At 41.2% G+C, this 20,746-nt stretch overlaps 3 protein-coding genes across 7 annotated transcripts; all 3 read left to right on the top strand.

The window, feature by feature from the left end:
* The first annotated feature begins 38 nt into the window (after positions 1–38).
* On the top strand, positions 39–12,296 carry LOC124348817. 5 transcript variants are annotated; one of them, XM_046799101.1, is made up of 13 exons: positions 39–115; positions 1,420–1,614; positions 1,706–1,772; positions 1,835–1,893; positions 1,971–6,060; positions 6,150–7,811; positions 7,872–8,082; positions 8,150–9,245; positions 9,310–9,754; positions 9,820–10,953; positions 11,020–11,118; positions 11,279–11,627; positions 11,689–12,296. In XM_046799101.1, exons 2-13 carry the CDS (start codon positions 1,448–1,450, stop codon positions 11,880–11,882), a joined length of 9,573 nt encoding a protein of 3,190 aa, XP_046655057.1. In that variant the 5' UTR covers positions 39–115; positions 1,420–1,447; the 3' UTR covers positions 11,883–12,296. The 5 variants fall into 5 exon arrangements, with proteins under 5 accessions (XP_046655057.1, XP_046655055.1, XP_046655056.1 ...); XM_046799099.1 differs by lacking the exon at positions 39–115 and adding an exon at positions 594–733; XM_046799100.1 differs by lacking the exon at positions 39–115 and adding an exon at positions 594–808.
* Positions 12,297–12,488: 192 nt separating this feature from the next.
* Positions 12,489–16,708, top strand: LOC124348883. The gene is made up of 12 exons (XM_046799258.1): positions 12,489–12,657; positions 13,288–13,496; positions 13,568–14,019; positions 14,083–14,454; positions 14,520–14,713; positions 14,779–14,988; positions 15,048–15,244; positions 15,317–15,407; positions 15,475–15,553; positions 15,611–15,707; positions 15,793–15,955; positions 16,025–16,708. Exons 2-12 carry the CDS (start codon positions 13,291–13,293, stop codon positions 16,277–16,279), a joined length of 2,316 nt encoding a protein of 771 aa, XP_046655214.1. The 5' UTR covers positions 12,489–12,657; positions 13,288–13,290; the 3' UTR covers positions 16,280–16,708.
* A 76-nt stretch (positions 16,709–16,784) lies between these two features.
* Positions 16,785–20,566, top strand: LOC124348973 (cyclin-L1-like). The gene is made up of 7 exons (XM_046799405.1): positions 16,785–17,059; positions 17,146–17,330; positions 17,394–17,514; positions 17,581–17,645; positions 18,943–19,147; positions 19,226–19,481; positions 19,599–20,566. Exons 1-7 carry the CDS (start codon positions 16,871–16,873, stop codon positions 20,090–20,092), a joined length of 1,515 nt encoding a protein of 504 aa, XP_046655361.1. The 5' UTR covers positions 16,785–16,870; the 3' UTR covers positions 20,093–20,566.
* The last annotated feature ends 180 nt before the right edge of the window (positions 20,567–20,746 follow it).

The raw sequence follows: 20,746 nt of genomic DNA, 5'->3' as shown, positions 1-20,746 counted from the left end.
TGTCCGCAAAGAGTTGAAACAGCTAACTTGACTGCAGGATCTTGTTCGCGTTAGTTTATTGCAGTACTCCGCCATGACATCTTTCTTTCCTATCGGCCAACATTTTCAGAACATGGTGATGACTAATAAAGTCTTACAGCAGTTAGCGTAACTTCAAAGTAATCAAGCAGAAATGGATTTCTAAAGCGATGCAGATGAACGCTGTTTTTATATATGGACACTTTGACTTTTTATTGTTGGGAAATCTAAAGGGCTTATTTTTTATCATGCAAACCTTCCAGTTATTTCCCCATAAACGTTAAAACAAAAATAATCGCGTCGTTGCTATATCGAAACCTCTGAACTGCAGATAAGATAACTATATAGATATATAAGCTGGGATTAAGGGTACTACCAGGAAAATTTAAAGTACTATAACAAAAGCCATATCATGTTTAAAGTGCCACGACGAAAGCCTATCACGGGCTATCCCTTTAAACGTGTTTTTCAATTTGTGACGTCACGTTCTTTATGAGTGCAACGCAACGGCAACATATCCCCAACCCTCCTTATCAGTGTTCAGCTAACTCATCGTAAAAGCCGGAAGTCGACAAAGCTCGTGGGCACTGGAAGCACACCCAGAACACAAAGCTCTCGAAACCACTTCAATATTCACCAAAAACGAGAGAACACGGCATTCCTCTTAAATTTATCCATTTTTTAAGGTTCGGAATCATCACTCGAGGCCAAAAAGGTGAAACATACAAAATTCAAGAATGACCAAGAAGATCCACTAACTCATCACTTTTAGTTAAAAAAAAAACACGAGGTGATTTAAAACATTAATTGCGATATTAATCTTAAACATGGATTTGAGTTTTCACCGGTAGACGTTATTATAAAAGACATGCCGCCATGTTTTTGAGGCATACTAACTTACCTCGTCCTCTACAGTAATATATGCCGTGTGCGACTCCATTATTGTCAAATTCGTTTTATTGGAACAATATTAGGTTAAGATCAGTCTTCAAAAACACTTCTAGTGATCCAGGAACATATTAATCATTTCTTTGAATAGTTATTTTCGGTTGAGTGGTGTCTGCAAAGTTTTTTCATGTACGAATATCATATATATTCCCCACGCTAATGACAATCGAGTATGGCGAACAACTGAATGTCACGCAAACACAAAACCATTGCTGCCACCAAAATGTTTTTCTTGCCACTGGTTACTGACACATCCTGCACAGACAGGGTCTGATAGAAAGCAGGCATGTTTCATAGTATTATACAAATATGTTTTTTTTTCCCCCAAATATGTGCTGTGTGTTGTGAATTTCAATGTGTTAATAGTGATGAAGAAATGCTGGAGAAGTGTAGTCTAGTTGCTGAAGCCATCCTCCATTGTTTCTAACTGTCAACTCTTTTTTGTATTGACAGATCACATGCTGCTGAAATCACAGTTAAAATGAGCACATCAATGGCTGCTGAGTGTGAGGCAAGATTGTTGAAACTTCAACAATATGTTCCTTTTCTGCAACGAGCAAAGGAATACTACATATCCTCTCCAGAAGATGGGAAGAAGATAACTCAACTAATTGCCATAATTTCCAATGCAGAACGATGTAGAGAACAGTAAGTACTCATGGTTAAAACATAAGCTTCTACTCCCAGGATAGACATGGAAAGTTTGAGCTTTAATGGACTTCTTTGATTTTCTTGCTAGGTTACGTCCTGAAACTCTTGAAAGATGTGAAAACTTTTGCAGACTGCAGTATTTAAAATTTGGGAAGGTATGTGTATATTTTTGTTACAGGTAAAACCATAATGGAATGACTAACTTATTAATTTCTAGGAGGATGAAGTAAGACTAAGGAAAGGGAACAATCCACATAGTAGCCGAGAAAATAACAGGTTGGCTTTCATTACTACTTTCTACTTTCTGTTTTTCATGTATAATGTATTTCTTTATTTGTTTTTTATAAATATAGGTTTGACAATCCTCAACAGTTTCGAAAAGGCCCAGATCATGACGAGACACCAAGAAGTCCAAGTCCTGAGGAAACGGAACGTTTTTCTGCAAACTCTGTACCTAAAGCAATCCCTAATCAACGAACAGATTCTGATTTACGAATCAATCCAATTCTGAATCGTCCAGAAATGATCAATCGGGACTCCTACAGACGTTCTTCTCCAGTCGTTGAGCTTCGTCCTAGTCCTTCCCGGCCTCTACGAACTGAGCCAATTGAAATACCTACAATCCCTCAGATTCAAACTGGATCAAGAGTTCAGGGCTTTTCAAATCAGGATCAAGATTATCGTCCTGCATATGATCAGTCAACAGCAAATGGAAGGCTTTCACTGGAGGAACGTCGAGTCACGTATAATAGAGGTTCACCTGATGTGCAGCTTGCGGGAACGTCATTCCCTAAACGTGAATCTCGATTTGACCGTTATGTGGGCGATCGATCTTCTGTGCGGCCTTATGAAGACCCACTTCTTCATAAGCAGGCTAATATAAATAGTCATTGGGATGCTCAGCCAAGCTGGGAGTCTCATAGCCGTGATAGAATAATGCATCCTGCAGAGAGAGACAGGTCATTCCAGAGTCGTGGTCCTCCCAACACATCACATGCAGGGCCGAATGTTGCAAGACCAGGCACTCGATGGGATTCGTCCAACAATCAAAATCCACATTTTTCGTCTGTTTCTAGGACTGCACAAGCAAATAGGACAACACATGATAGCCAGCGAGAATCAATTCCAGTTCAGCATGTCCCAACTCATTCTTTCCGAACTGGAGAGTCATCCAACCCTCGTATGGATCGCCACAGACACGAGCCTAACCGCGGAGGAAAGAACTGGTCTAGTAGCCGAGATCAGCCTCCATCGATTCCGCAGCAAAATTTTGATCGGAGTCAGCCTAAGACTGAAAGAAAGTATTCTCAAAATGACGCGTCATCTAGACAAGGACTTCTACCTCACCCAGCTTCCACCAGTTTTCCTGTTCCTATCCCACCGACGTTGACGTCTCGTCCTCAAACAACTTCAAAAGTACCAATTCATCAAACAAATTCTGTATCGCAGCAACAACAGTCGACGATGGATTCATCATCTTCTCAAGGTCCAGCTCGCAGGGAAGATCCTCGTCTAGCAAACAGACCAAAACCTTCTGTTCCGTCGCTTCCTAATTCATCAAAACCGCTCCCATCACCCGTCAACTCATCCATACAGGCGCAACCGCCTCCGAGTCCACTTACACCAGCCCAATCGATTCCAAACCCACCTGTAGCAGCACCGCCACCACCACAACGATTCTCTTCGTCTTCCACTCCTGGTTTGTCTCGTTTCCCTCCTGATCTTCGGGGAACTCAGCGACCAGTAAACAAAATGCCACAACCAACAGAACCACCAAAAGGACAAAGCAGTGCTAAGGGCTACAACAAAAGTGACAGTGATGTACGAAAAGATGTTGCAAAGCCACCACCTGTTACCGATAATGCTAGCGGGTCTAGCACGAGAAATCAGGATGAATTTGTCTCTCCGTTGGATAGTTTGTATAGTGGAACGTCAAAATCTGGCCAAACCGGCCGAGGTTATGGTGTACAGACTTATAAAATACCTAAAAAGAAGACTACGGTGGAATATTCCAAAGGAGGAGGTAAACAACTCTCATCAGAAGCTGATCCATCCATTGTGATCTCATCGGAATCTTCTTCAACAAATGAAATTACTCAAGATACTACTAAAGCAAGCGATAGTCTCCAACCAGCAGCTGAACTCGACAAAGAACCATCTGAACAACAGGACGATACTATTCCGTTAGAGGTTATCGAAAATTTTTTGAAGAAGAACCTCCCGTCGGATGATGCCAAAATGGTATTAGATCGAATTAAGACAAAGACTACCCCCGATAAGACTAGCCCCAATAAGGATGCGAACGATTTGACTGGATCTCCCTTAAAGGCTCCAAAACAGGCTGAAAACTCTCCTACTCCCCGTTTGAATTCGAATATTCAGGAGTTGAACACTAAAAATATTTCTCCGGTCAGTAATAGTGACAGTAACAATTCATCAGGGGTTGTCACAGACGCCACTGTAACATCCTCTGGTGATCCCCTTATTTTAGTTTTATCGGAAGATGATGAAAGACCAACGGATGAGGAGAGCGGAAGTTTGGTGCAGGGTACAATTAAAACCGTGACTTCTAGTGATTCGAGAGACCCTGGCGAGGTAACCGGAAAGAAGAAAGGAAGACCTCGCAATTCTTTGCCCCTTGAATTAGCAAGACTCCGCGAAGATCTCACAGATTTCATGAAAGGAGGCATGGAGCTTGGTAGTCGAAGATGTCGTTCGAAATCCTCTCAACCAACATTAGATGGAGCGTCGGAAGAAGGTGACAAACGAGTTGACAATGTGGCACCAGCGACCGCTAAACGAGGAAGAAAAAGAAAAGTCGGGGGAGATAAGGTGCCAGAAGTTTCGTCGTTGAGTCCAATTCCGCCATCTGAAGAAGGAAATGAGAATTTAGATGACACCGGAAGCACCTACTCTTCGTCCTTGGAACCCACTAGCGTAATCGAGTCTCCAAACGAGTTGACTAATCCTCTTCGAGGACAAACAAGTACTCGGGGCCGTCCAAAGAAAGGAGTCGCTCGTGGAAGGAAATCCGGTCCGAACGATCCCAGTCCCGAAGGCACAGGGGGTAAATTGTCGAAAAAGCGGAAGAAACCCCTTGTTCCAACTCATTTATCGCTGCGCGGACGTCGTTCAATGTACGAAGACGGTGAACAAGAGAATCTTGCAGATCAATATTTCCAATGCCAAACATGTTCGTATCTCGGACAGAAAATCGTTCATCATTACGTTAATGAACATCCTGAAATAGAAAATCCTTACGTCTCTGTGCCTGAAAGTAATTGGGAAGAAATTTTGAGCTCTGCCACCAACCCACCACATCTTGAAGTAAACTCTGATCTTCTTTCGGACTTGTCTTGGATTCCCACTCGTCCGAATTACACCAGTCCTGTGCAGTGTAAATTATGTGCTTTCCACACCTCCAAACGAAGTGAACTCATGGAACACGTAATGATCCACGCCCTTCCTACTAATTGCAAATATCGTTGCTTACTCTGCGGCTTCACCGAAACAAATTTCTTCGACATGTTGGATCACGTCAGCGGTCACACTGGCGAGTTTCGGTACCGATGCAACTACTGCAATTTTCAAGTTGCACATCGAGCCGGCATCAAACACCACATGAACAGCATGCATGAGTCTCAAGATGGCCTGTTCTATAATACCAAGTCGTTCGAAGAAGAGAATCTACAGATGTGTGTCTCCGGATTTGCTTGCCGGACTTGCCGTTACGTACAGATGAATGAAGAGGGTGTGGAACGTCACAAAGCTTTACATCCTGAATGTGATGAGCACGTAAAGATCAATTTGGTTACCTTTATTCAGGAACCTATCACTGTCAAGAAAAAAATCATTGAAGAAGAGGAAGAATCTATGGAAGATAGTAAGTTAGAAAATATTCAAGACGAAAAGGAGAAAGGAGTGTTTTTATGCCCAACTTTAGAATCAGTGAGGCATGACGATGATCTGGATGAGGATCAATTGACAGTGTCTTTAAAACTACACTCAGTTTCGTTCATTGAAACGTTGGCTGAAAAACTTACTTCTCCTGAGGCATCGGAACAAATACCGAAGAATAAATCTCAAGAACAACGACCTGTAGTGCTAAATCCACCAGATGCAGAATCTGTTTCCCAAGTTCCCTCGTCGATGGCATTAGAAATTTCATCCCAAGAGCCAGAAAATTCATTAATCACGGAGGTTGCCAGCAAGGAAACAGAATGCATAGAGCAGGCAACAAGTGATCCCCCTAGGCTTTTAATGGAAGCCTGGAAGCAAAATGCCTTATTACAAACGATCATTTCCAAACTGTCGGACAAACTTGGTGGGTCGGAAATAGAAGCAAGCACATCGATTGAAGTTGAGGATGCTGAAGACGCCGAAGAAGTATCTGAGGAGGAGGAGGATGAGGAAGACAGCGAAGAGAGTTTCGATGATTCCGAGGTAAGAAACACGAATTTCTCCTTAACATTGTACTTTTGTATCTGTTGTTAATATTGTTTTTTTTTTTTTGTTTTTTTTTGACGTAATAGATTGATTCAGAAGATGAATCTGTTGAAGACCAAAACATGGATCAAGAGGACACTGTGCATACACCCATTACGGCAGCAGTTGATGTTAACGAAACGGCAACCGTCGAGGATATCGATGCGTCGTCAGATTCAGCTGGATTTTTGAGGATCGAAAACGTCATTAGTCTCATTGATATCGATGAAGATGACAGTCTCGATCCGGTTGCTTCCGCCGATCTCTTCTCGAAAGTAACAGTGGCCAAAGACGAAGTGACTTTCCCGTACAACACTAAGCATGATCGACCCAAATTCGCAGCTCAGTTGAAGGACGGAGAAATCTACAAATCAATGCTGGATCGTGGACGTGTTCGATATTTGTTCAAGTGCATGGCGTATCGTTGTATGTTCTCTAGCGACTCGGCTAAAGATTTCAAGCAGCATTTGCAGTGGCATAGCAAACATTTCTTCGTGACAAATCCCAGTCGGCTAATTCGTGAACGACGAATGGTTACGGAAGGAGCTGAAGGTGTCTGCGAAACGATAACTTTACCAGATTTTCATTTCTGTTCCTGCTGTCCGTTTGTGGCATGTTCTACATTAGAATTGGTGAAGCATATCGAAAGCATCCACGGATCAAGCGATTTCCAATGCTCTGCCTGCTTCTTCCGCGCAAGACGTTCCAAGATAGTTGACATTCATACCATCATCTCTCATCAAGGCACGAATGCATTTTCGCTAAGCTGCAAATTCATAACTCCTGCTGAACGTCAATTGGATGTCGATCAACTAGGGTTGAGTCAAGTCCCGAGGTATCGCTGCTGCGTCGACAAATGCGGATTTGCTTGCATCCTCCGCAACAGTTTCATCAAACATCTGTCGACTTGCCACCCCGGGCTGAGGCATTTTATCTGTCGCTTGTGCACGAAAGACATTTCTTGTAACAATAGCGATTACACTCAATACTTTCTACACATGAATACCCACAACATGGGGTTCTTTCAATGTGCCTTTTGCCTGTGGGGGTCTGACCTACCGACGGATATGCTCATCCATCAGTGCCTCCATCATCCCTCCATGGAGGGCAAAGTGTTCACTCGCTCCTCGCAAAACTCGTCCTCTTCCATGACCTTGTTAAAGTATTGGCATCCAGGATTGCACCATTCATACTCAGTGAAACAAAAGATCGATTTCGAGCAACGTTTTAGAGAACTTTTTGACAAGGTTCACGTTATCGAGAGTCTAATGTCGCCAGAAGAAGATGTTATTGATGTGCATGTGACGGAAACAGAGAACAATAAAAACGAGGTGGTGGCTGGAGAACCGATGAATGTTCCATCAAGTCTTGAAGATGAACAAGTTACCGAAAAATCAGTGGCAGTAGAAGAGGATTCGGCTCTCTCAGAAATTTCCAAGGAACCTGAACCCGAGTTCCATGGTTTTGGGGAGGAAGAACAGGCGAAAGCCAAGCAGCAAACAGAATCTATTGTAATTGTATCAGATCCTGAAGATGAAAATTCTGCTAGTGCTCCTATTGAGCTACGAGCAGTCGTGGCCACAAAAACCACTGAGGAACCAGTAGAGCAAGAAACAGAGGAACACCAGGAAGGACTGGCTGGACGCAAGTTGTACATGTGTGGAAACATAGGCTGTGATGAGACTGCTGAAACTGCGGCAACTTTCAAGGTTCGTTAACAAATCAAATTTTTCTGTCAATAACTAATAAATTGTTTTTATTTGCCATAGGATCATTTGTTGGTGTGTGATTTAGCTCGAGATTCTCGTTTATTGACATGCCGTCATTGTGGAAAAAATATTAAACAGGTCTCTAACCTGATTGAACATCTTCGATCTCATGGCGTCAAAAGATTCTTGTGCGGACTGTGCACTCACCGTTCCAATCAAGCTGCGCAAATCCGTAAGCACATGAAGACGGTACATCGGGTCAACGTTTGTGGTAAGCTTACTTATTAATTTCTCTTTCTATGCCAATATCGTTTAAATTTTCTGTTAAAATTTTTTAGACGAGGTGCCTATTAGTTCAGGACCAGGACCAGCGAACGCTGAAAACGTTCTCCATGCTTTGTATCCCCGAGAAATGATTGCTCGGTTGAAACTGAGGACGAGAGGATCGCCTGGTAAGAAAGGTGCTTCTAAGGCCTTTTCGTGCCGAGATGCGCAAATGATTCCAATGAGGGCAATTTTGCCCTCTAAAGTCAAATGCGCACATTGTGGTTACGCGAGTATTGTCAGAACAAATATGATTCGACACCTTTCCATGCATCAGTGTAGCGAAATAACAAATGGAACATCCAGCGAAGGAGAAGAAATCATTCCACGGATAGTGATACCTGACCAAGACCCTATCAATCCAGTGCCTCATCTGGAAACCCCGTCTCAGGGGATGATGTTTGACAAGATGGCTAATTTAGCTTACAGTTCGCATGTCAAAGAAAAACCGGCAACAAAAGAACGAATGAGTAAGATGAGAAATTCGAACTTGGTTGACGATTCGGTCGGATTGGAGAAAGCCCTAGAGCCTATTTTTGTTCCGGATCATCAACGTTACGTGTGTGGCTTCAACGACTGTGGCCATTTGACCATCAACGAAAATATGCTGAAGTATCACGTGCAAACTTTGCACAAGAACGCCGTCTTTTCTTGTCCTCACTGCACCTTGCTGGATGAAGAAGAACCCATGTCTATTGAGGCCTTCCGTGGTCACTTGAAGATGCATGGTCCTCAGTTATTCAAATGCGGACATTGTACCTATTATCATTGGCAACAACAAGATATTGATTCCCACTTGAAAGACAAGCATCCGAACCGTCCGCCGTGGCGGATACTCGTTCGGGATCCGAACGATGCCGAAGTGAAACGTTTGCAGAACACCAATCAGAATGCTGAAAAAAGCGGCGCGTCATGGAACTGCAGTTTATGTAAACAAGTGGCGTACACTGCGGCCGACATGCAAGCACACGTGGAATCAAATCATGGAGTCAAAAGTCAATTCAAATGTTCCTTGTGTCCAGTCCGCTGCAACATCCGCTCTGAATTCGACCGACATTTTGTAACAAAACATCCCGGACAAGACGTTCAAGTTCTCACAATGTTTTACAAGTGAGTTGAATGTGGAATTTTAACGTTGTCGCCTATTAACTAATCACTTTTTTCTTTTGTTAAGAGTGGAGAACAGTGAAGCTACCAATGAAACGGAAACAGCTTCATTTGTCGCAGCCAATTTTGAGCCACTATGGAAGAAAGATGACAACAGGTTGCGTCATATTCGTGGAATTCTTTTAGATGAGGACGAAATAAAACCAACCGAAGAAGATGGACATTCTGGAACAAAAACTATGAACGAAGATCCAGTATTTGGTCGTTATGGTGCACCGTGTTCCATCACTGGCCAGTATTGTTGCCCTAAATGTAATCAGTATCGCGTCTCGTACTCTCGCGACTTGAGGATACATCTTTATAAGGAATTAGATTACAAAAAATTCCTGTGCTCCATCTGTAACGAAGGCTCCTGGAGCCGTGCTCTGGCATTGAGTCATGTAGGAAAGCTGCATCCCAACTCAGGCGCTTATATACGGGAAATCACGTCTAATCGGGCTCTTGAGGATTGGGTCAGTTAATTTATTGAAAAACTTCTCATTTTAAATACGATTGTAACGTTTTCTTTATCTATCAGGTGGCAAAAGTAATCAAAGTTCAGACGGACGCCTTAAAAACCATAAAAGCAGTTTTGCCTACTGCAAATAAGGCTAAAAAAAGTGTTCCGTCTTCTCCGGCCACATCTACTCCGTCTTCTCCCGTCAAGTCACCGGCGAAAACAAAGAAACCTGTCATTTCAGTGGTGTCTGCCCCCACAGTTTCGATACAGCCTAAACCAATTGTGATCACTGTAGATCTGGAACCATTGCCAGACACTAGTGCCGTTGCGTTGCCGTTGGCATTAAAAAAGGACTGGAACTGCCTTTCTTGTCAGTTTGTAGGGGATTCCGAAAAGCTACTGGAAGAACATGTTGTGGCGAAGCATGCAGATGAAAACACAAAATCCGGAAATAAAATTTGCTTGGAGTGTGGATTCAAAGCCACACCCAAACAGTCATTGGTCAACCATCAAAAGAAAACCAAACACACCAAGACAAACGAGGTGGCAACAACTGCTGATGATGGTGAAAGTGAAGGTTCAGTTAGCACATTAACCGAAGTGGAGAGTACACCGCAAGTACAACAAGCGAAGAAAGGTCGGACCAAAACGCCCAATCCATACCGATGTAAGCATTGTAAATTTTCAGCAGTCAACGAGCATGGTATAAATCTTCATTGGCAACGCATCCATTTGGCAAATGATTTGCCGTTGGATTTTGAATGCGACATTTCACCGGAGGTTACTGCAGCCAAACCAGAATCAGCAAAAATTTATTATAAATGCCAACTTTGCTCTGTGCAACCTGGTCTTTACGAAGAAATGCGATTGCACTCGAAGACGCTTCATCCCAATTGTCCTGTCAAAATCTTTCGAATAACGTCCAAAGTGAAGGGTAATCAACAAAAGGAACCAAGTGTGACCGACAGTAAAGATTTGGGAACACCGCCCGTGAAGATAACCCGAGTTGAGAAAGCTCCAACACCAAGTAAGGAAGCTGTTGCCGCAACCTCGTCAACATTTGCAGTCAAATCTCAGCCGAAACATGCTGCTAAAACGACAGCTCCATCAACCTCAGGTAGCTCGCAAACGGTATTTGTGGTAGCACCACCTGCAAATCAGCCTGCCTATGCTTGTGCTTGGTGCAACTCTAAATTTCAGCAAGAAAGTCAGGTAATAAAAAACAATTTTTTGTATTTTTGGTTTCTAGAACTTTACATTCAATGTCAATACTCTTAGGTAATTCGCCATCACGCGACTCATCCGAGCAACGTTCCTTTACGTTACACCTGTACAACACCTACTCTTAAATCCGCGGGGAATGCACCTTCAGCATCAGTAAGTTTAAAAGTATTAGGGATTGCGTTGCAAATTCACACGAAATTCAATTCTATTTTTAAATGGTGTCCTATATTAGTTAATGTGATATTACCGTGTGTTCGAATTCGGAGAGCTATTGGATTTCTTGAATCTAATTCTTAGTCTCTCCTTTCTTTAGTCGTCGACATTTAAACCTGAACTTGCAGTGATGGAAATCCGTTTCGGATGTCCAATTTGCACGAAGTATTTTATTTCACTGGCTGGAGCACAGCAGCATGTGGTCGAACATAAGCAGGTGTGGAAGTGCGGACACTGCGTAATGTTATTTGGTACGCCTACGTTAGCTCTTCAACACTGGAAAGAAGTGCATCCTGGTCTTCAGGGGCAGCTAGAAAGCATAGATTCACCTAGTCAAATAGTCGAGAAACTGTCTAAGGGAATCACAATCCATCGCGTCCAGCTAAACATGAAATCTCTACTGAAGGACAAAACTTCTCTTCAATCTGCACATGCAAGCGAAATCACTGGTAACAAATTATTTAAAAACCATTTCAACCGTTTTCATCAGTTTGGGTTATGTTTTGACAGGAACAGTCAAGGAGATCAAGGAAACACGAAGTACTGAGACACCAACCCCATCACAAGTTCCCAAAGCCACAGCAGTGGCGAGGAAATCAACTAGCACTAACCTCTTTCTCAAAGAAAACATGAAACAAGATTCAGCGTCACCAGCAGCTCGCGAAGGCCCCCCTGCAGTGTTAGAAGTAACAAGAATAACTTAGAGGACCCACTAAAAATTTAAGTGCTGATGAGACATTGGGATTAATCAAATGCGTCACGATTTCCATTTAAATTTTGTAAATGTCCATCAAATTCATTGTACAATTTTATTCATCGGAAACCTGTCTTTTTTAATTTATTCGTTATGTTCTATTTTTCGTTTCAACTTTTGCCTGAATGAAACTGTGGCAACGCGGAATGTATAGCGAATGCTGCGAAGCTCATAAAAATGTCTATGTATCTAATATGTTGCACTCCTAGTTTATAAAACCGATACAACTCATTAAAGTGAACAAGTCGAACATACTGACATATTGTCATTCTCTAAATTGGCTGTTGTGGCTTTCTAAGCGATTTGTGAATTTCCTGATTTTTCCGCAAGTGCGTAAACATAAAATAAACATGTGTAAAGTTTTTCGATTTTTGTTATGTTTTTTTAGATATTATGTAAAAATCTAGCGACTAGTTTTCCAAAATCCGAGAAAAGAAAAGAATTTTCATGTTGTTGCTTGTTACTTTGTTAGCTAGATTAGATTGAAGGAGTTATGGTGGTTAAGGTTAACTGGTTAAATGAATGTTTCCCACCCCATCCTCCCCTCCCAGCCAAGTAGCTGCAGGTCTGGCAACATCGTGTTCAAACTGGTTATTTCACAAAAATAAACACGTGTGTGAGACTTGATTCGAAGAAGTCAATCTAAAAGTTTCTACAACGAATTCAAGGTTTATTGCCTGTGTGGGGATTTGACAGCTGGTAAAACATATGTGAATTTAAAGAGGGTATGTATGCTGATTTCATATTTTCATACCTAGTCCTTGATTCTCTGGTTAACATGGCATAGACCATAGATGATAATAGGGACATCAGATTCTTAAACAACTTTTGAACCACCCATAAATGATAACTTATGCCCAACTGCTCTAGTTCTATCTAGCTTAAACATTTTTTATTCATTATGAAAAAGGAGTGATGCAGTTAGGAATAGTTATATTTCCAGAAATAAAGTTTAGAACTCAAGTGCTCAACACTCCAGTACTGCCATACTACTTCAGTGCGGTTTCGGTTTTTAGAAAGATTTGGTGAAGTATCTATTAAGAATAATAATACAGTTGATTGTAAATGGGTCGGCTTTGAATTTGAATCTGTTTCATAAACGAAGTGAGTCCCCAAAACATTTCTACAATTCAACAATGCAAAATGTCTATAAACTACCCAGAGCAAAGCTTTTCTCTTAAGGTAAAAAAAAAATGGTAATTCTTAAAAAACACAATGGATAGTTTTCCCATTGACACATGCACTGTTAATCTGGTGATAAGGCATCTTTTATTTTTGTTTGTTTGTTTTTGGAGACAGCTGTTTATCTCTTGTTATTGTTTATTAATATGTTGTTTATTTCTTTCTCGCAATAGAATATGGCTTTCGTTGATGATCTTGCCCGAATTCGGGAGGTTCTTAGGGCAAATGCTGTAGACAAATTTGTAGCTGAAGACATGTTGGTTGCACTTCTTGAACTTTATGCCTCAGATAATCAGCGTGTTGATTTGGTTGTACTGGATTTACAAGCAATGCTTGGAAAAGAGCTATCAGCTGGAAATCATTTCGCTATGCAGCAACAAAGGTAAACAGCTATAAAAATTATGTGTTTGCAGTTATTTTCCACTGTACTAATATCTGGAATAATTTTTACAGGTGGGTGGAACTGCAAAGGCCACCAGAACCTCTAAATTCTGACATTATAATTGCCCGCACAAATGTTCCTCGAACTACTATTGCAGCTGAAGTAGTAGTGATTGATCAGAATCGACCTTCAACATCGGGAAATGCTGTTGCTTTGCCGAACGTAGTAAATCGAAATAAGCGACAGATATCGGAAGTTTCTAAAGAAAGTAGCGTTGCCAAGAAAGTAACACCAACTAAAGTGGAAAATGATCCACGTCGTCCATCGGTTACCGTTGCAGCTGTAGACCGAGTTCGCCCTGCTAGTGAAATCAATCAAGTGGCACCAACTCGACGTCCTGTTGCGAGCGGCAGCACTGCACAAGGTTCCATTCGGACAAATCATGCTGGCACATCCTCTCAAACTATTCTTGTGCTAGACAACAAAGCAACTACTGCTACTGTAATTTCAGCTTCAACTGCAGGTAACATTTGTATCTTTCAAATGCTATAGAACTTGACTGATCCACTTATCCTTCATTCTGCAGGACCCTCGAAAAATGAAACGATTCCTAGAGAGAATTTGGAAGAAACATCGATGAAGTTTCACAAGGCTACACTCAGTGCTGTTCAGGATATAAATGTCAAATTTTCAGCTTACAAGGCAACCGAATACGTCGAGCTACGTAAATCATCTGCGATTTTGGACGAGTATATAGGAATGATCGTGACGGACGCAAATCTCGCTTTACCGAAAGTTGATGTACTTTGGAATCCACCAGTGGAAATGAATCCTGAACACCAACGTCTATTCCAACACGTTTACGAAAGCTTCATCAGTGAAAAAGTCGAATTTCTCGTTCGGGCGGTTCCCGATGCAGATCCAGATTTTTTGGAAGAGAGAGTTAACAGTTTTCAAGGTTTGCAAATTTTAAAACTAATCTTATTGTTAATACTGAAAAATGCGAATTATTTTTATCCACAGGTGACCAGGAAAAAATCAGAGGCTTTCTAACAGAGATTTTGGAAGGAAATATGCAATTTCCTACGCGAGCCGATTACAATAGAAGAAAAGAATATAACGTTCTTGCAAATAAGTTCTTTACAGTCGAAGAGTTTTTGGAGCTGTACGATGACCCTCAAAAGTATTTTATGGAGGACACACGAGTCACAGATGTGGTAAATTGAAATTTTGAAAACCTTAATTCATTAGACATTATAACCGATTTCATGTTTCTTTTCAGGCGTATCGCGATCAAGCCATAAATCAACTGAAAAAAGATTTTAAATTTGCAAGCTTGACGAACATCCGTCGGCTATTTAACAAGAACAATTACCATTACACTCCAACATACTTTGATCTTATTAAAAACCCGACATTTAATCAAAGGAAAACGAAGCGATCTGCCCATGAATGTCTGGGAACTGCAAAAGATTTGTTTTTGATCCAAGAGGTAAGGTGGCCTGTTTTGTTTTCCTTGTGCAAACTAAAACGCAATTCTTTGTTTTGCAGATTGCTTTTGTTGGTCTTCTACATGATATTGATTTGTATTTGCGGAATAAAGAAAAAATGCGAAAGGACGCTATTACTCTATCTCGTACAACTGGAACTTTGTTGGACTGTCCAATTTGTTGCGAAGATGAGCTTATTGGACTTGATCTCATTTACTGCCCGCAAGGACATGGAGTTTGTCGCAGTTGCGTCCGCCGGCAAGTGTCTTTATTTTTAATTAAATTTTAAAAGCTTGTAATTCACGCCTTGTAATATCTTTGCTATTCTAGGCAATCGGAAGAACTAATTGGTTTGATGAAAACTCGTGTTCCGTGCCTATATCCTGATTGCTCCACTGAGTATACTCTTAATGATCTCAAGGTCGAGTTTCTTTCAGAAATTTAGCATTTCTGTTCAAAATCAAGACTTTATTTTTTTTTTTAAACAGGAGGTGCTTAAAAAGTCCATTTTTGGCTGTTTAGAAAAAAGGCGACAGGCAGAAGAAGTTCTTGCAGCTGGAATCGAAGGTATTCAAGATCAAATTGTTTTACACAGGGCATTTTATATCTTCGTTTTTTTTTTAGGAATTGAATCTTGTCCATTCTGTGAATACAGCGTAGTGCCTGGATATGATGACCGTTTGTTCACGTGTCGCAACCCAGAATGTTTAAAAATATCATGGTAAGAAGTAATTACAAAAATAATAATAATAATATTTTTGATGCTATCCCCTTTTGTGTAAATGACAATTTTTTTTCTTTGTTAGCCGTCAGTGTCGCGAGGTGAACCATTCCCCACTTCGCTGCGAAGAATATGCTATGAAGCAAAGACTCAACAATTACGTTGAGACTAAAATGACGGAAGCGCTTGTACGACAGTGTCCTAGTTGCAAAAAGAATTTTGTCAAAGCGGATGGTTGCAATAAAATGGTAATATTTTTTTAAATTCTTAGTAACATTTAACAAGTATTATGTCATCACTTTATTATTCCATTATAGGTTTGTCCCTGTGGTGCTATAATGTGTTACATTTGCCGACAGCAAATAAAGGACTACAATCACTTTTCGAACCTTCCACCCAATAATCCTAACCAACCGGCACCTATCAAACCTCCTAATGCTAAATGCCCCTTGTATTCTGATACTTTAAAGATGCACGAAGAAGAAGTTGCAATAAGTGCCGCTAAGGCTCGAGCCGAACTGGCGTCTTCTAATCCCAACATCCGCATTGATTTAGTTTTGGGCAAAAAGTAATGTTCGATATTTGTCCCGTTTAAACCCAAGTTACAAATTCCTCGTTCGTTATTATTAAAAAAAACCAAACCCAATGTTTCCGATTGTTTCCCTTAAAGTGAATTCGCGATGAGACTTATAATTCTTTCGCCCCGTTTCTCTTTTCAATTTGGTATTCAAATTTCCCTATTCAAAGTCTCTCTTGCCAAATCAGTTCTCTGTTGATGCACTAGTCTTCCCCATGATTTTCATTTGTTTTACGTTTCTATTTTAAAGTTGCTTAAAAAGCGGATCTAAAAAATTTGTCTACGTTGTAAACCCTGATCAGCCAACTCCTCGTTGTACATTTGATGTGTGCATTACCTGATCCATGCAATCTCATCTACAACAAATTGACTGATCAAAATTTCTTCACCAATTCAGAAATATGATAACTTTTTTCTAAAGAGATTCTTTTTGTTATCTAATTTTGTTTTCAATTTGGCGCTAAAAACTAGTGCTGCCACCTGGTGCCGTCTGTAGATAGTTTAGCGAGGGTAGACATATACGTAGGCACTTCGCCTCGCGTTCGTTTCTTTGAAAGAGTTTGTATGTATCCCCATCGGAAAAAAAATGGCTGACAAAATTTCCAAGCCTTATGGTCGTGTAATCATAAACTTAGAAAATTGCCTCCTTCCAACAGAAAGACTTGCGTGTACTGCTTCCAGTCTCGATGGATTGGACCCAGAAACAGAAATGGATCTCAGGATCCTTGGATGTGAACTAATCCAAACTGCCGGAATTTTGTTAAGATTACCACAGGTTGTTGTTTTTTTACAATATACAATAGGAAGTTGGCAAATTGGCTTAGATATAGTCTTCTTAATGTTTCTTTCTTTCATTTACAGGTTGCAATGGCAACAGGCCAAGTTCTGTTTCACAGATTCTATCATAGCAAATCGTTAGTTCGACAACCCATGGAAATAACTGCTATGGGATGTCTGTGTTGTGCCTCCAAAGTTGAGGAGGCCCCAAGAAGAATTAGAGATGTGATATCTGTTTTTGAGCACATCAAGCAAGTTCGTGGTGGAAAGTAAATATTGTTATTTTTAAAATGTCGTTACATTTTCCTAAAGACCAATTATCTTTTCGTTAGAACCATTGAACCTGTCTTGCTTGACCAAGGATATATTAATTTAAAGAATCAAGTTATTAAAGCTGAAAGAAGAGTTCTAAAAGAATTAGGATTCTGTGTTCATGTCAAACATCCACACAAGGTAATTTTCATTAGGTTTATTGTGTCTTCATTACATAATTCATGTAATCATGGTTTGTTGGCCTAGATTGTTGTTATGTACCTGCAAATACTGGGATTTGAGAAGAACAAGCGACTTGTCCAACTTTCCTGGTAAGAATTTTTTGATTGCCTTTTTATTAGTTACTTTTTGGACAGTCGAAATTTTGTTGCCTAATGAGATATCATGGCTCAGTTTTGTTTACTGATACTCAAATATTTGGAAATTTACCATTGCAATTAGGCATAATGAAAGTGTAGCATCTGTTGTGGGTGCCTACTTTGTCAAATCTTTCAATAGTTTCCTCATTAATTCTCACATACTGGAGGATTGCAATTTCCAAAATCAGATTTGGACATATATGTAAGGGATCGGGGAGGGTTGAACTATTGCTGTGAAATTTGTATGATTTAATGGTTTGGATTGGGGAAATTCAGGCATGGATAGGTAATAGTCCTTGTAGTGACGATGGTATTAACTTTTCATTTTTGGTTCCCGCCTAACAGTGTTTAGGTGAGGACCGGGGTGTCCCCATTGAGTCGGTAAGTAGCGATGAGAGGGAAAGCGAGGGTCCCCCCGCCATACGCCTGCGTATTGGCTCCTCCTTCTCTCATCATTCCATCAAGGCTGGAACGTCGGCCATGTCGGGGCTGGGCTAGGCTGAGCCACGCCCACTGTGCAAGCATCCGCCATCGAGTCATATTTACTTTTGACTCCTTTCTGGAGAGTGCTTCAACCTCACTTCAATTGCTATTTGACTTGAGACAACTTGCCTCTCGCTCACGCAATCCAAATCGTCTCCATGACTTCAGTCATTTCGTTCCACTTTTGTGGGCGTATTCTCATTTGACCAATGGAATCGGGTTTCAATAGTTAACTTTTTTTAGTAATTCAATAGGCAAGCATTTAATTATTTACATTCTGAAGGCTTTTGCCCACAGGTGAGCCCTCACCTTCTGCTGGCTATCCACCACTTCTTCCAGATTTACTTCTTATTCATCACGGCCTTGAATTTTTTCTTATAATTTAATTTGATCTTATCTAGCTGCATCTATTTCTTTTTTTTTTTTTTAAATATTATTCTTCCTTTTGTCTGGCCATTTGTAAATCTTATTTTATTATTATCGTCATTAGCCTTCCTTCCTTGATGAAATTAGCATGCTTTTAAATTCGCTTGACGAAAAATGACTGAAGACATGGACACATTTGGATCATGGTGTCCGTGTAGTGAAAGCCTAGCCCAATGCGACCAACGTGTTGTGCCTCATTGATTTGTAAATCTTTTTTGCTCTCACTATTTTCCCCTCCCTATACAACAAATGTTTGAACGCTGTCATTGACTGGTTCTTGGTGTCTTTTTTATCTTTCCTCCCTCCCAAAACGTGCCACGTTCTTTTTGTTCTCGTGCAGGAATTACATGAACGACTCGCTGAGAACAGACGTCTTTGTCCGATACAGTCCTGAAACCATCGCCTGTGCCTGTATATACCTCAGCGCCCGCAAACTGGGCATCGTTCTACCCAAGAAACCCGCTTGGTACCTCCTGTTTGGCTGCGTCGAAAATGACTTAAAGGACATCTCTATTCGCATTCTCAAACTGTACACGCGATCCAAGGTATGAGCGTGTCTTTAGCCCAGCTGTCGTCCGTCAGTTTTACATTTTTTATTTGTTTGATTTTTCTTGTTTTGGCAGCCGGACGCCGACGTCCTGGACAAGATTGTGGCGCAGTTGGAACAAGCTTATCAGGAGAGTCGCCAAAGACTGAAGCAAGTCGGCCAGGAGGGCGGCGCTTCGGGACTTGTTTCGGGTGGGATAGCCACGCCCATAAAAAATGAGAGTCACTCGACTTTCAGTCCGGGTGTGGCTGTCGCTGCTGTAACTCAACAACCAGAAATAAACAAAGGTATCTCTGCCGACTCTGCTGGAAGCACGCCATCCAGTTTCAAAGGTATGGGGGTGACTAAGATCATGTCAATGTCGTGACTAAGTGAAAAAGATTTTAATCGCGATTTCAAAACTTTTAAAAACATGTTTTTTATTTTGTTTTTTCATTTTCATTTGGCAGGTGAAGAAAAGAATCACCATGTGTCGACGACGACATCGAAAAAGAGTTCTAAAGTAATGGACAGTCCTCCCCGTTCTCCATCATTAAGCCCTTCAGAAAAGCAGGGCAAGGACAGACGTCGTAAGTCTCGACACCACAGCCACCACCACCACCACCGGAAGAAGCGCTCACGTTCCCGCAGCCGATCTCGCTCGCGCTCCAGGGACGACAAGCGACGAGAGCAACGTGATCGCGACCGAGTGGGCAGCGATAAAGACATTAGCAAACGAAAAGACAGGGAATCTGCCCATTCGCTGAAGAGCACAACGACGACGGGTGATAGGTACGGAGAGAACCGCGATCGTGATCGAGAGCGGGAAAGGGATCGCGATAAAGAGCGCGATTATAAATATCGCAGCAAAGACAACAACAGCTTCCGAGAGGAGAAGAGAGATTCGAAGAAGGAGAGGTCGAGACATCGGGATCGTTCATTGTCGCGAGATCGACGACGTTGATGCATTCTTTGGAACTGATTTCGGATGTGAATTTGAAACAAAACACAAAACCTCAATCCACGATGATGATGATGATGATGATGATAATGATGATGTCTTGTCATCTCCTTAAAAACAAAAAAAAAAAACATTTTTCTTTTTTCCTCCTTCTTCTCTTTCTCTATTTGTGTCGTCGTGTCTGCCTCTCGTGTGTTTTGTATCCTTCCGTACCCTTTCCGGCTGACGGCAGCTCACATGGTTCCATATAAGAATGATTTCTTTTGTTCTCGATTATCATTATTTTCTCTTTTCCATTTCATTTTGGCTTCTTTTTTAGATTCAATTCAGTACTACCCCGTACCGCCCGCTCCCGATTTCGACGTCTCTCTTTTGGTTTTCTCCTTTTTCGTTTGTGACGAATAGGAAGTATTTCCATTTTATGAAATAAAAAGAGAAAAAAGAAAATAAAATGTGCCCCATTCATCCCAATGCAAACCAGTGTGCGCCATTTTTTCTTCAACCGTCAAAGCATCGCCGATGGTCTGATTTGATTTGCCAGTGAATCTTATTCGGCAGCAGGTTCCAATTTTGATTGGCCGTGATTCCAACAATAGAATAAGCAACAAAAGCCGCGGGCTGTGCTGTGCTGCAGAACAAATATTTCATGAAAAACGG

Source organism: Daphnia pulicaria, chromosome 7 (genome assembly GCF_021234035.1).
Source record: "Daphnia pulicaria isolate SC F1-1A chromosome 7, SC_F0-13Bv2, whole genome shotgun sequence".
Taxonomy (NCBI): Eukaryota; Metazoa; Arthropoda; class Branchiopoda; order Diplostraca; family Daphniidae; genus Daphnia; species Daphnia pulicaria.
Note: the sequence above shows the minus strand (reverse complement) of the source record. Positions and strands in the feature narration are given on the sequence as shown.

Excerpts from the sequence above, each read along its gene's own strand:
- LOC124348817 (XM_046799101.1), top strand. The coding sequence starts at position 1,448 with ATGAGCACATCAATGGCTGCTGAGTGTGAGGCAAGATTGTTGAAACTT. Across the intron at positions 7,812-7,871 it reads AAACTGCGGCAACTTTCAAG|GATCATTTGTTGGTGTGTGA; the intron begins GTTCGTTAACAA and ends TATTTGCCATAG. Across the intron at positions 11,628-11,688 it reads ACATGCAAGCGAAATCACTG|GAACAGTCAAGGAGATCAAG; the intron begins GTAACAAATTAT and ends ATGTTTTGACAG.
- LOC124348883 (XM_046799258.1), top strand. The coding sequence starts at position 13,291 with ATGGCTTTCGTTGATGATCTTGCCCGAATTCGGGAGGTTCTTAGGGCA. Across the intron at positions 15,408-15,474 it reads ATACTCTTAATGATCTCAAG|GAGGTGCTTAAAAAGTCCAT; the intron begins GTCGAGTTTCTT and ends TTTTTTAAACAG. Across the intron at positions 15,956-16,024 it reads CGGATGGTTGCAATAAAATG|GTTTGTCCCTGTGGTGCTAT; the intron begins GTAATATTTTTT and ends ATTCCATTATAG.
- LOC124348973 (XM_046799405.1), top strand. The coding sequence starts at position 16,871 with ATGGCTGACAAAATTTCCAAGCCTTATGGTCGTGTAATCATAAACTTA. Across the intron at positions 17,060-17,145 it reads TTTTGTTAAGATTACCACAG|GTTGCAATGGCAACAGGCCA; the intron begins GTTGTTGTTTTT and ends TTTCATTTACAG. Across the intron at positions 19,482-19,598 it reads CACGCCATCCAGTTTCAAAG|GTGAAGAAAAGAATCACCAT; the intron begins GTATGGGGGTGA and ends TTCATTTGGCAG.